The sequence below is a fragment of the Puccinia triticina genome, chromosome 2A (assembly GCF_026914185.1).
Source record: "Puccinia triticina chromosome 2A, complete sequence".
Taxonomy (NCBI): Eukaryota; Fungi; Basidiomycota; class Pucciniomycetes; order Pucciniales; family Pucciniaceae; genus Puccinia; species Puccinia triticina.
The window spans coordinates 7,774,411-7,788,863 of record NC_070559.1 but is presented as its reverse complement, the minus strand read 5'-3'; the positions used below and the strand labels follow the sequence as shown (position 1 = coordinate 7,788,863).

General features: G+C 47.2%; 1 protein-coding gene across 1 annotated transcript; it reads right to left on the bottom strand.

Moving 5' to 3' along the window:
• Nucleotides 1–7,872: 7,872 nt before the first annotated feature.
• On the bottom strand, nt 7,873–10,169 carry PtA15_2A829 (uncharacterized protein; the record flags this gene model as incomplete). The annotated part of the gene is made up of 2 exons (XM_053166889.1): nt 7,873–7,892; nt 9,947–10,169. 2 exons carry the CDS (start codon nt 10,167–10,169, stop codon nt 7,873–7,875), a joined length of 243 nt encoding a protein of 80 aa, XP_053018067.1.
• Nucleotides 10,170–14,453: the final 4,284 nt, after the last annotated feature.

Here is a 14,453-nt window from a genome sequence, read left to right as displayed (position 1 = left end):
CAAGGGCAGCGACGATATGGCAACCTCCATCGCATCCAAAGAAGAACTTGCATGCCTTCCCACCCTCGAAGGGGACTCCAAATATCCCCTTTGGGCGCGCCGCATGAAAACCTTCATGAAGAACAAAGAATTATGGAATGCAGTCATCAACGATCCCGGCGCCAATCCCGCCAGAGCGCTCAAGAAGCAATTAAACAATACTGCGAGCGTCATCTCCATGAAAATCTTGGACCGACTCTTTGTCGGCCTAGTCAATGACAACAATGAAGACAGTGGATACTTACTTTGGAAGAAAATCACGGATCGCTTTGCCAGACACACCACCACCTGATTTATCAGATGCACTACTGCATGGCAAAACGTCAAATACGAGGGTAATATGCTCACGTTCCTAGACGACATCGAACGGTGCCTCTTGAACTTCGCTTCAATTGGCCACCCCATGGCTAGTCGCGACATTTGTGGAATTGTAATTGCTAAACTCAGCCTTACCCGTCGCTCCCTTACCGACTCTTTTGTTATGCATCCTGAGCTGAACACTAATCACGAGCTTCTGATGGATCGACTCAAAGACATAGCAGAAGAGGACCAGCCATCTAAACGCAAAGCTCCGGAGGAAAGAACTGCCACAGCCCTCAGCACTTGCACTAGACCCCCGTCAAGATGCAAGCAATCACACAACCCTCTCGCGCATCATCCTGAAGACAAGTGTTGGGCTATTCACCCCGAACTGCGACCCATACGAGACCCTAACGCTAAACCAGCACAACATAACACGGCTGCAACGGCACCACCAGAATCGGGCCAACCATCTTCTAGGTTTGAGCGACCTGCTTTTGCCAATGTCACCACAGCAAGCGTGTTCACCATGATTCCAGCTTTTCTCCCGGCCGTACTTGATTCTGGCGCTTCCCACCACATGTTCAACAGTCTCTCCTTTTTCGGGACTCAACAAGCTGCAACACTCCCATCAGCACTGGAAAGGACTCCATTGACCTTGCAGCTACCGGGACCGGGACCGCTCAAATCTTCGACTCCAACGGTAAAATCCTCCTACTCAAGGACTCCCTTTACGTCCCTGGTTTGACTCGGCCTCTTCTATTGATGGGGTGTTTTCTTCAAGATTCTGCTACCATATCTCGCGAAGAGGACGTATGCACCATCAATCTCAACGGCTCAGGCACGTTCACCTGTCACCTGCGCAACGGTATCCTTGATCAAGTCTTGACTAGCATTGGTCCTATTCCAATCTGCACCACGCTTATCACCTCAACAACGCATTCTGCGCCGACCACCCCCTTCATGACATGGCACTCACGACTGGGTCACGCTGGGATAGCTCGGATAAAAGAGGCCGTCTCGGACTCATCTCTTGTCAACTCGGCTTGCTGCGATCCCTGCATGAAGGGCAAAATCAGTCGAGCTCCTTTCAAAGGACACTTCGACAAAACAACTCACTCCCTCGAAGTCGTTCATGGTGATTTGGTCGGTCCAATCAACCCTTCTACCAATGCTGGTTCCCGGTATTTTCTCACCCTTGTCGACCAACACACCGGTTTCATCTGCGTCACTCTACTCAAAAAGAAATCCGATGCAACCGCCGCCATTCTTGACTTCAAAACATTCTTTGAACATCAGACTGGTAACAACATCAAAAAGTTCATCTCCGACGGAGGTGGCGAATTCTGCAACCGCCTTCTCTCCGATGTCCTCAAACAAAGCGGAATTCAACACAACGTTTTGCCCCCGTACACCCCCCAGCATAACGGCATGGCAGAGCGCGCCAACAAAACCATCATCAACATGGCTCGCTGCATGATGGTGCAGTCTTGTCTTGCAAAGGAATGGTGGGGGGAGGCGGCTCTTACTGCCATGGCAATCACCAACTGCCTCCCTTCCCTTGGGAAGGGGAAAGTCAGCCCAATCAAACTCATGTTTGGCAAACCACCAAACATGTCTGTCTTCCGCCCCTTTGGTTGTAAGACCTGGGTTATCAAGCCCAGCCACTCAAGGACAACAAAATTTGATCCTATCTCGTGGGAAGGAGTTCTGATTGGTTACACAAACGACTACTCTTCTTATCGCTTCGTGCGGCTGGAGGATAAGAAAATCATCGAAACGAGAAACGCATATTTTGATGAATCCGTGTTTCCATCCCTATCGGCTCTCAACCCTAGTCCGCACTTTTCTCCCAACGATCCTCTACCCGACTTCTCCGGCGCCCATCCCCTTCCTTTGTCCTCCATCGACAGTGATGAAGACAATCTAGCTAGTGACTCGACCAACTCGGAGGCCACACCAGACGATGTGTCAGACTCCGACTCAGACCTGCCAAGTCCCATGGAAATTGACGACCCTGTATCTCCTGGTCGGTCCCTAGTCCCTCAACAGCGCCTTGTTCTGCGACTCGGACCTCATCCCACACAGGTCAGCAGCAGCATTGACCCATTCAACATCATCCGACACTCTCGACGAGCAGCCACTTCATACTCCGCTACTACGGTTGAACCTGGCAACCACTTCCAGGCCATGCGTTGCGTTGATCACGAGCAATGGAAATCTGTTGAGGCAAAGGAAATCCGCAACATGCACAAACACCAAGTCTGGACCGAGATCCCGCGACTTCCTTCTCATGCCGCCATACCCTCTACATGGGCATACAAGAAAAAACTCGGCGCCGATAATCAAGTCACCGAATACAAGGCCCGCATATGTGTTCAAGGTTTCCAACAAACCTACGGTCTCAATTTCGAAATGAAGTATGCCCCCACTGGCAAACCGACCTCCCTCCGAGTTCTTCTCTCTCACACCGTCTCCAACAATCTCCTGATCCACCAGCTCGACGTCAAGAGCGCATTCCTTACATGCAACCTTGACGAAACCGTGTACATGCTTCCACCCCCCGGCTACAAATCTGAGGAAAACATTGTACTACTCCTCAAGAAAGCTATCTACGGCCTCAAGCAAGCATCGCTCGCCTGGTACAAGAGATTGAGCACATTCCTCATCAGCATTGGATTTACCATATCCCTTGCAGATCCGTGTGTTTTCTGGAGGATGGATCCCAGTCCGCTCTGGATCTTCTCCCATGTGGACAATCTTATCATCGTTGGTAGCGACCCCAAACACTTCAAAGAACAGATCTCCCAAGAATTTTCCATCAAATACCTGGGAGCAGCCTCCTTTCTCCTCGGAATGAAGCTCGATCGAGTTGAAAACGGCTTTGTTCTCCATCAGGCTCAATACGTCAAACGCAAAATCATTGAGTTTGATGTTGATCGCCTTCCCAACTCCTCATGCCCGCTCAATCCCAAGAGACACCTTTCCAAAGCAACCCCTCAAGACATCGAGCTCCTTGCACCACTCAATGTCAATTACAGAGCCCTGATTGGCTCCCTCAACTATCTCAGTGTTCTCACTCGACCCAATATCGCGTTCGCTGTAAGCAAGCTATCTCAGTTTCTTGAAAATCCGGGACTTTCTCACTACACCGCCGCCATACAGGTGTTCCGGTACCTCAAAGGATCATCAGGACGTGGTCTTGCTTTCCAAATCAAATCGCCAAGCCCCCTCTACGCCTCTGTGGACGCCGACTGGGGTAACTGCCCGGACTCTCGACGTTCCCACACCGGTTTCACTGTATCTTGGAACGGTCACCTTGTCTCCTGGAAATCGACCAAGCAATGTACGGTCTCGCTCTCTTCGACCAAGGCGGAATACAAAGCCTTGACGGACGCCAGCAAGGAGGTTGGTTGGCTTAGCAACCTCATGACAGAGGTACTCCTGATCAGTGATCGTCAAACTTCTATCATTCACGTGGACAATCGGGGCGCTATCGACCTTGCGCTAAGTCAAACCAGCCAGAACAGCTTCCGCACAAAACACATGGATCTCCGACTCCATTTTGTGCGCAAGCTAATCCAAAACCAAACCATCAAACTCAAGTACGTCTCATCCGCCAACAACTCGGCCGACTTCCTGACGAAACCCGTTGGCCGCAGCAAAATCTTTGCTGCTTTGAAGGAACTCATCGGAGTAGCAACGAGCCTCTCTGCTTCCTGCTCTGAAGCACGAAGCACGGCAGCCTGTCAAGATTCAGGCCCGGGCCCGATCAGCTCTGTCACAGGTCCAGTCCAGCCTGACACAGCTGAACCAAACCAAGATCCCGGCGCCTCTATCAGCAGCCACACCAACTCCTCGGAACAAATCATCAACCGTAAGTCAGAAGCAACCCCCCTTCCTCAGACTAAACCAGGTCGTGAAACCTCAGAGCCGACCCTGATGAACCAGTCCAGGAAAACTAACCCTGAAACCCTCCTTGTTTACCTTGTCATACAGACAACGAGAACATGAGCGAGAAGTTCCAAACCGGTCGAGATCAAACCGCCGCGAAGTTCACTTGGACTGGGCTGTTGTAACCGCAACTAAGCTCTGGTACGTGGCAACAGAGCAAAACCTGTCCTGCTGCATGAAAGCCCTATAAAAGGAGCGCTAACTCTCTCTTTGTTCCGGCTTTCTTTCCTCAGTCGTTCCATTCCATCCATAAGCTCACATTTCCACATATCCCTTTCCCATTGACTCAACCGCTACCCATTGACTCACTCACATTGTCAGCTGCTATAAACCAGCTCTTTTTCACTTGTTATCATTGACAGTTCTGCGACGACCTCGTACCGCAACCTTGTTATTCTCAGACCGCTTTCTTGTGCTTCTTTTCTCTCATCTTGTTCTCATATACTTGTTTCTCCTACCACTGCCCTTAAAGGTACACCTCAACCCTGTTTTTCCTTTCTATCTTTTTCTCCTCTCATGTAGATCGCTATGAGCTGACTCAAAGATGAAATAAACCTTAAAGTCTTGCTATTCTCACAATGAAGCATCAGATTGATTATGCTTCATTCAGCTGCAGTACTCAAGATCAGTAAATACTATTAATAATTGGATGAAGTCATGGGAGATCAAACTTGTACTAAGCCCAAGGCATTGGTCAACTCGAAAAAGGGCTTGGTTCCCGACTTGCTTGGATTGGATCAAGACAAAGAGGAGACCAGCCCAATCAAGGTACCGCTTGCCACAAACCAAACGGTTGATGTTGATGAACCATCGTCTCCTGGGCCTGACTCTTCCTTGAAGTGCAAGGCATCATACAAAAACAGGAAAGGTATGCTAGCACATTCTTTGCTGGTTTGGAATTGAACTGATTGAGAACTCTTGGTGACAGCGAGCCTCCCACAAGGACTTGAAAAAGCAATCAGTGAGAGCAATGACTTTCGCGCCAAGTCCCTTCAATTCAAGGAGTGTTGTGAGACAAATCGATTGGCATTGGAATCTTCTCAAGAGAAGAAGTGCATCAAGATCGACAAACACCAATTGCATATTGAAGAATCAGACGCTCAAGTCAGATGAGCCCACGCAGAGGCAGAGCTTGTTTGAGTTCGAATTGCGTGTATGACAGATCTCAAAAAGGCCGGTTTTAGCAACAATCACATCGAGAAGTTCATTGAGAAACAGTTTGGACAAGGATCAAGTAAAAATCCCATCTCAGATGATTCAGACACTAGTGAAAGCAGCAACAACTCAGATTGATCAAAGGGTGTACTAGTGTAGATTTCCCCATTTTAACTACAGCATATCTCTATCACATAAAACGCTTTGAAGGGGAATGAGATGACTAGAGTGTTGCGCGTGAGAACATTGAATGCGCTGCTTTGCCGATGAGGGGGGCGGGCCTTCTGGTTCATCTGATTGATCATTTGAAAAGGTGGTGCAGAGGGTGGGAGGTTAGGATGCGGTCCAGGAGGGATGGGAAGGTTCTCATTGCTTTTGCGCTTGGTGCCAGGCTTGTGAGGGCCTTGGAGGGGAGTCAAGGGGGTAGGAGTTGGTAAGGGGCAAGTGGCAGTTGGGGGACAATGGGTATCTACAGCTGACAAAAGTTGGGAGGCAATTCCAAGGCCTTGCAAAGCAGCTGCCATTTGACTCTGAGTACCTGGGGCACGCTGTGGGGTGAAGGAGATGCGAGAGCCCGGGGTAGAATGTGCGGCGGTCTATGCGACGGTAGATGGCTGATTGGGAGTGGAAGGTGCGGATTTGAAAATGGACGACGAAACCAAACTTGCCTGTCCCAGACGCTTGAAAGCTTCACTTTGTCTAGGAGCAGCAGCTGACAAATGTAGCTGGTTTTTGCCACTAGCAGCTGTTGTCAAGAGTAGAGTGCAGTTTTAGTATTCATTGGACAATGAGCTGGGGCGAAGGTGAATGGACTTGATGACTCACTACGAGAAAATAGTTCTTTCAAGTGGTTATGTGTCATTTTTCCTAAAACGTTTTGCATAAATCTCAGACGTAGAATTAAAAAAGTATGTCAGTTACTGAGTGGTGTGGTCGAGATGAGCGATTTATTGGCGCGCTCTGGAGGGCAGACCGCTGCTGTGCCTTGCCAGCAACCAGAGCAACCATAGAAAGAGATTTAGGGGAAAAAACGTACTTTGTCAAGGGTTGTATTCCAAGGAAAAGGGGCCGGAATAACACCAGCTTGACGGCAAGAACGAATTGATTTTTCAAATTGATGTTGCTAATTTGGCCTGCAGCGTTTTTGGCGGCTTTGCGTGGAGTTGAGATGGTTGTTTGTTCTTTAGACTGGCCGTGTTTTTCATAATCTGCTTGCTTGCTTAGGTTGGTGGTGAGCAGTCGTGGCGCTTGTACTGTTGGATTACACGTAATCCAACAGTACAAGCGCTGCAAGCTTAACAAAGCCTCACTGTGAGAGCCCCGCAGGGTCTCTGTCTCACAGAGAGGCTTACCTGCAAAAACCTGTATCTGGCCTGAGAGCCCCAGGAATATCAGCCTGTATCAGGCTTTTTTTCACTCTTTTCATTTTTAAACATCAACCATTGGCCCGTTGAGGTCGCCCTTCTGGACTTAAGAGGTGCTTGGGAGTGCGCTTCTTCTGATGAAATTTGGGCCTTGTAGCTGCTGATATAATGCCTGATCCTCCCGGTTGAAATTTCCAATCATGGAGGAAAAGTGGCCGTGTAGGGAGTGAGATTTACTGTACAGAACTGTACAACTCTATTAGTCATCTCAAAGGATTCTTGGAAAGTGAGCTCCTTTGAGCCAATCTCCAGCTCATGGGAGGAGGGCAATGGTGGCATGCCTACCACCAATTTGAAGAGGAGATGCAGGTCTTTCACCGATTCAAGAGGCGGGCAACATGCCCTCTGGGAAGTGGGGGATTTGGGGGCACAAAGTTGGCCACCTGCAAAAAACACCAACTGCACGCGGGGCTCTCACGCCAGGAATCGTGGATTGCACGCAAGTCCCTCCCTGACAGGAGGTCGCACTTCGTGCGAGGCGCTTCGCGCCCCTGCCCCCCGGCAGGCGAGGGACTTGTGCTAAGTTTGCAAGCGCTGAGGCGCGCTCGGCCCGCGCGCATGACACCGTTGGTCAGCCAAAATCACATACACGGCACACGCCGGCGGGTACCCAGGGGGAGTGGCAGGTACCCGAGCCTAGCCCCGAGATACACACATCCAAGTAGCAGACTGATGTATCCGTGATAAATTCAAGAACTCTCTTTCTGGCTGTTAGTGCCATTCCCTCCCTTTGTTCTACGGCCGATTGCGCCATTCTCATTTTTTTTCTCTGGGCAATTATGCTCTCTATCTTGGAGCTGGTAGTTGAGCCAGCTGTTTGTAGCAGGATTTATTTCATTCATTAAAATCAAGTACTTGTTTCTTAATTTTTTCACGCTGCTGACGCCCAGCCAGTGTGGATCGCTGTCTTGTGTGCTCACTCTGATCATTGTCGGGGAGAATTTTTCCAGGATTGAGGATGGGATCATTAAAATCGAAGTCATCGCCCTAATTCAGGATGTTATGGAGAACTCCACATGCCTGAACAAGAATCAAAAAAATCAGATATGTGACATACATGAGGTTGCATGTATTATTAAATCATTATTATCACACACCATTATCCATGCATTTGCTCTGACTTGGTCTTTCTTACCACCAATGCGAAGTCGGAGGCCTTTCAAGCTTTGGAATCTTCCTTTGAGAGCCCCTATACACATCTCAATGTGAACCCGGTTCTTTGCAAGCAGATAGTTGAATGAATGTTTGTCTTTGGTGAGCTGCCTGTGTGCTGGTCGTTTGAAAGCTGCAAGAATGGTGGGTGTAGTGACAAACGCTGAGTTGGCGAGGAGATACTCTCCTGGAGAAAAAAATCATCAGGAGTCAAAGTAACACTAGCATTTGCCATAACACGTTGGTTGTGGGAGCAGCCGGGCCATCCAGTGTAGAGGTAGAGGATGTTTTGCCAGTTATCGCAGATGATCAGCGTAGCAATGGCATAGAAACCCTTTCGAGACCAAAAATCTGGGCCGTTGTAGGACTCCAGGGATGGATGGGTAATCAAAGTTCCTTTGAGGGGGAAATAAATTGTATGATAGGTTGAAAGGCTATTACAATCTACAGGTGGTTTGAAAGACCTGCCCCTCTAATAGTACTATGCAAATAACCAAGAGTCTTGTAATCAATATTTAAGAAAATGTGGCAGATTCCAAGATAGCTCTTACTTTTATATGGTAATCTCTATCAGACCTAAATATCTAATTCAATGTGTTTTCAGACTGGTTATAACTAAGGATAACGTGGTTTGTTATGGTAAAGTTCCTCTACTGTTGTTGATGTTATAATTTGTACTACTACTTCTACTTCTACTACTACTACCAATATGCTAATAAGGAGAATAGGTTGTTGGTTGGTTGGTTTGTTGTTGGTTGGTTGGTTGGTTGTTGATTCTACTACTGTACTAACACTCTACTGACTGACTGACTCTACGCTACTCAAGACTACTACTGCCAAACTACCATATGTGACCAGACCTCTATAGGTTGATGATGAAAAAGAGAAATTATGGGGGGGGGGGGAGAAGAGCTCCTTTTATAATGAAGAGTGAGGGATTTTAGCTCCAGGGGAATGTGTTTGAGGGAATTTAGCTGCAGGGGATCTCAGTTGCACAGCATATGTACAACTGTACTGCACAGCCACACAAACAATGAGGGAATTATGCTGCAGTGACACTATTTGTACACCTTATCTGCCTGCGTATATTGCACTGCCTGATGTCATGCGTTGCTATGTACCCAAGCCACCTTCCATATCCTTCAGAATGTGTTGCTATGTAACCAAGCCACCTTCCATGCACTCTGCACCCAACTAGAATACTCATCCTTTCCAGGATTTGAGGGTCAAAGCCTCTTTCTGGTCCTCCTTCCTTCCTCCTCCCTCGTCCTCATATCTATGTCGTGTATTCTTCTGTCCAATCCGCCGTGGCTACCAAAGGGTGTATGTGTGTAAATGTTGTAACTGTTGTGTAAGATTATCTCCTCCTCTTGTAATGGGTTCCACCTGTATGTAACTGTACTATCATGATACCTTTTCATATTTCCTTTTGGCATTGCAACAGGCACAGCACACCACACCGTTCTTGCTGGGACTGTCAAAGATTGGGATCAGGGAGCCATTGATTAAACCAACACAGCCATCAAATCCAACTTCAGCATAGTTCTCTTCAATTGATCTTCGCTCCGCTGCGGTGGGCCATTTGATAATGTCTGATTGCATTCACAAGATTGCCATTATGCATCGATTGGTGTACAATTCAACGGTTCCATTGCCAACTCGGAAAAATTGCGCAAGGAATCCAATTGATGCACCATTCCCCGACAATCCAAACCGCTTCAGTGCAACCATCAGTTGTTCTGAGACTGGCCGTTGGGGATTGTTGGAATTCTTTTGGAAGACAGGACCGGAGGAAATCTGTTCAGTCAGCCTCAAGAAAGCCCCTTGCAACATCCAAAACTCTTGCTTGAATTCCCGATCGCCTAGTCGGTTCATGAGCCAATCGCTGTTGTCCGGAGCAAGAGCAAGTCGTCCACGAGTACCAAAGTACCTCTCAAGATAGACTGCTTGAATATATTGCAACAAGTCATCATTGGCGGCCGCTTGTGTTTCGTCTTTGTCGGAGCTTGACTTTCTGTCCTCCTCATCTGAGCTGCTTTTGTCGTCAAGTCCCAAAGCCCCATCAATTACATCAAGCAAGAGGTTGTTCTCCAAGGCCATTTCAAGGAACTTGATCGTATCTTGCCTTTGCGAAACACGGACCATCTTGATGTAGAGAAATCTGAGAAGTGTATTGTTCAAAGGAAAGATCAGTAAGTAGTAGGGTGGTGGTGAAGAGAATTCAAAAACAGTTCTGGATCATACGTGTGGGTGATCGTGACTTGCTGGGAGAAATCCTGAATTGGTCTCCACCAATTGTCATAAAATTGGGGGTTCAAAGCTGCAGGAAAAATCTCCAACTTTTGGCGGGGGTTAATTTTTCCTGAATTTGGTCTCCTGAATCGCTTCCTGCACGCGCGGGATTCAACTTTGAACCCCCTCAATCTGGTATTCTAAACTTAGTGGTGTGTTTCAGGAATCAAGTCAAGACCCCCTTCACTTGGTGAATGGGGTGTACAGTCATTGAGTGCAGATTCCCTCCACTTGATGACTGTTGGACAACCATTGATTGGAGGGTGTGTCCACTCAATGGATATATCTAAATTACCAGCTACCAAGTGGAGACATCCTGCACTCAATGAATGATTTCTATTTTCCTTGATTGGAGAGATTCTCCACTCAACGACTGGTGTGTGTACTGGCTATTGAGTGGAGGGTTTCCCCACTTGGTGACCGGTTCTATGTACCAGCCATCAAGTGGAGACACCCTCCACTTGATTACAGGTCACTAGGCTGGGCAAATCCTAGCTCAATGACCAGTACGGTGTTTTGTTCATTGAGACTGGCTTTTTCCAGCTTGAAGGACCATACATAATGTACATAGTGCAGGGAAAATCCCAGCTTGATGTATAGCATTTACTGTCCATCCAGCTTCACTTTTCCAAGATGGGTGGGCAGTGTAGACTGCCTACCAAGCTTGGAAAGGCTGAATCAATGACCAGTACGTGTTGGTCATTGTTCCAGGGCTTCTTGCTGGATGACCAGTATGTACTGGTCATTGGATTTGAGCTTGGAGAGGCTGAAGATTGATGACCAGGGCATGCTGGCTGTCAAGCACGGCCTCCCCAACTCAATGGCCAGTTTTTGATGGTCATCTGGTCAGAGAAGCCTGGTACAACAACCAGCACATCCTGGTTATTGATCTGGGCCATTCTGAGCTTGGTGGGCAGTCTATACTGTACACCAAGCTTGGAAATGCCAAGCTCAATGAACAGTATGTAGTTGAATTGTGCCCAGGTTGAAACTCCCTGCACACAAGTCTCTTTTGGTGCTTCTCAGCACATATATGTGCCCCTTGTGCTAGTCCAATCCTAATGATTTTAATTGTTCTGGTTACAGCAGGTCAAAAGTGCATCAGTCTTATCTTACACCTGGTGCTAATAATTACCATGTGATAAGAGCAATCAACCCCATGTTGTTGCACAATGGACATGGACATGACGGGACCTGTGATGAAGGAATGCTACCTAGAGCAAAAAATTGCTGAAAACAGTCAGGGAAGATATGTAAAGATGATCAATCTACAAGACAAAAGGTGTGACCCATGCTGAGATGTGAATGTGCGTGGGCATATCAGAATTGAATTTTTACCTCAGAGCTCTCAGAAAAACTTTTGAATTCTTTCTCCTACCTGTTCCAGGATCAGCCAAATATTGATGCACCTGTTGATATCCGCCAATCTGCCCCCTTGCCCCTGTGAAGCTTAATGATTTTTACCTCTAGCCGCTGCATTTTTCAATCAGGTGGATGTAAAGTGATGGAAAATTGTGCAATGTGTATTCAAATACACAAGATGCATGGTCCCAAATGAACAGCTGATGGCACAGCAAAATTTAGCCTGCATAAGTTGACCATCACTTGGTAAACATGGTGGGTAAAAAGGCATCTTATATTGGTCACATTTCTTATTCCAGGGAGGAAAGACAGGGTACACAGGTTTTCCCAGCTTTGACACTGTTTGATACTCAAAAAATATATACTTGATTTTACATCAATTCCCTCCCAATTTATGATGGGAAGAGGCAAGGCAGAAGTATCCGTTTTGTCTACCAGTTAGCTGAGACTTTGTGGTTGCTATATTCTACAGCCATCTTTGATTATGTTATTTGATGTGGGTTTTAATTGAGACAAATCATCCCTGAAAAGCCTTCCTTGTTGCTTGGTCAAGGATATCTTTGAGAATCAGGATAGTTACATTCTTGGCAAAAAATGTTGTGAATTGAAGTCCACATTCAGAATTTTGTTCAATATGAACCAAACAAAAAATTCCAACAGATTACATGATATTTTCATGTGTTGGAATTGAGTCACAGATCATTCCCCAACCACTTCTCCTACAGTTACCCTTGTGCTGCAAAGAAAGTTAAACAAAGAGTTACAGCTGACATCTCACTCACATCAGACCATTTGTCTGATAAAATTACGGCCTGGCACTCTCCAGAGAGTTCCACACATTCCCCCCTGGTGAAATTGGGTGGATGTGAACAGCAAATCAGCTACAGGGTGAGAAAGGCAAAATAGAGGGTTTTCAGCCCAAATCAAAAAACTTATCACATGGGAATTTTGGCATAAGGCATAGGCCTCCATTGGTGTGGACTGCTCTGCTGCTTGATCCTGCTCCCTGCCTAGGCAGGCCTAGACAAGCGCAAGCTTGTGCCTCTGTTAACTTGGGTTGGGCCAAAATTGCAAATTCCCCCCAAAAGCCAACTCAAACACGGCCTGAACCCAGCTAGAGGGAGGGACTTGCATGGAATACCTGATTACTGGTGTGGGAGCCCCGCGTACAGCTCTTTGTTTTTGCAGGTGGCCAAATTTGTGCCCCCAAAAACCCCATTTCCCAAAATAACTGAGTCCCACCCCAGATACCAAAGAAAGGCCTGCTTCTACTCTTAAATTTGGTGGCAGTCACAAGCTGATAGTACTTGGTTCATGGCTTGGAGAGAAGTTTGAGAAATACCTCTTTCTGAGACACATTCCTGCTGATGTAAGAAAAAACAGCAGTATCCGCCTGAAATTCCAACATCAATTTATGTAATACATGCGCTGGTCTCCTTGTACAGGTAGCCATGTGGATTTAACCAGGGGGGAATTTCACTTCCTGTTGAGTCTGGGAGCCTCCCAGATCTCAAATTACACACCCAAAATCTTTATTTTTTAGTAAAAAGGAGAAATTTTTCCTAAGCCTGGGGTTCATTGCTTTCATGTGTGCTGTTTGTAAAATCTCTGTAGCGCAGCGTAGCTTAGCGACTGTAGTGGCGCGCTAACGCTAACAAAGAATTTGCGCGCTATTGGCGCAGCGTAGCGGCGCTAACACTATTCAAAATTGGCTGGCGCTTTTTGCTGCTACGCTAACACGTAGCACTGAAATAGTGTAGTGTAGTGTAGCGGCCCACCGTTGGTTTAGGTGCCAAACACATAACATATAGGCACCTAAACACATAACCTCCAACACCTTGGACCCGCTGATCCCCACCCATGTGGATGGCCAATTGGAATAGCCTATTCCAATTGTAATCAAAGCTAATTTTGCCCAGGCTAATCTAGCGCCGGATGCAGATGCTCTGAGAACAAACTTAGGGAAGTTTGGGATTCACCAGGTTGTAAATGGGTTGGGCCAAACCGAGACCTGTTGGGTTTTGGGTTGGGTTTGGGCATGCTCTTAAAGAAACTGACATGACCCAAACACAACCCAACTTGTAAGATTGTTGGGTTGGGTTTGGGAAGCCTATTTTCTAATTGAGTCAGCCTGCAACCTGACTACAACACCTCCAACAGTCAAGTTGGCGGTTTTTGGTGCATAATATGTTGGGTCAACCCAAGACCCAAACTGACCCGGCCCAAAATAGTATGACTGTACTTGGTGGTGGTGGTGGGGGGGGGGGCCATCAGAGGGCAGTTGATTGCCAGTAAGGGTGCTAGAGGTTGTGGGTTTGATGCTTGCTCCGTCCAGTCTTGTTTTTTGTGGTCTTGATGGGCAGGAATACATCCTAAGTATGCAGCTGAGGATGGCTTTTTAGCATCCAGCAGTTAAACAGAGCACATTTTTGAAAAGTAGTTTGACTATGCAGATCTTGAGTATGCTTTTTGCCCGGCCACGGGAGGTGCATCCAAATAACATCCCAATATGCATCTAGGGAGCCAACTGATTTTGCTGGTGCAGATACAGGAGCTAGACTAGACTAAAGCCTGTTTAACCCAAGAGATATTCAAAACAATGTGGAGGACCCTGGAAACCCCCAAAGGAGGTGGGTAACCTAACAAAATTTAGGCACCAAATTGGTATGAATGGGCTCTGAAACCCCAAGGGTAGGCTGAGGCACCAAACATGCCATAAATGCATGAATTTCACTGAAATTCAGTTAAATCCACTAAAAGCCCATAGAACCCTGC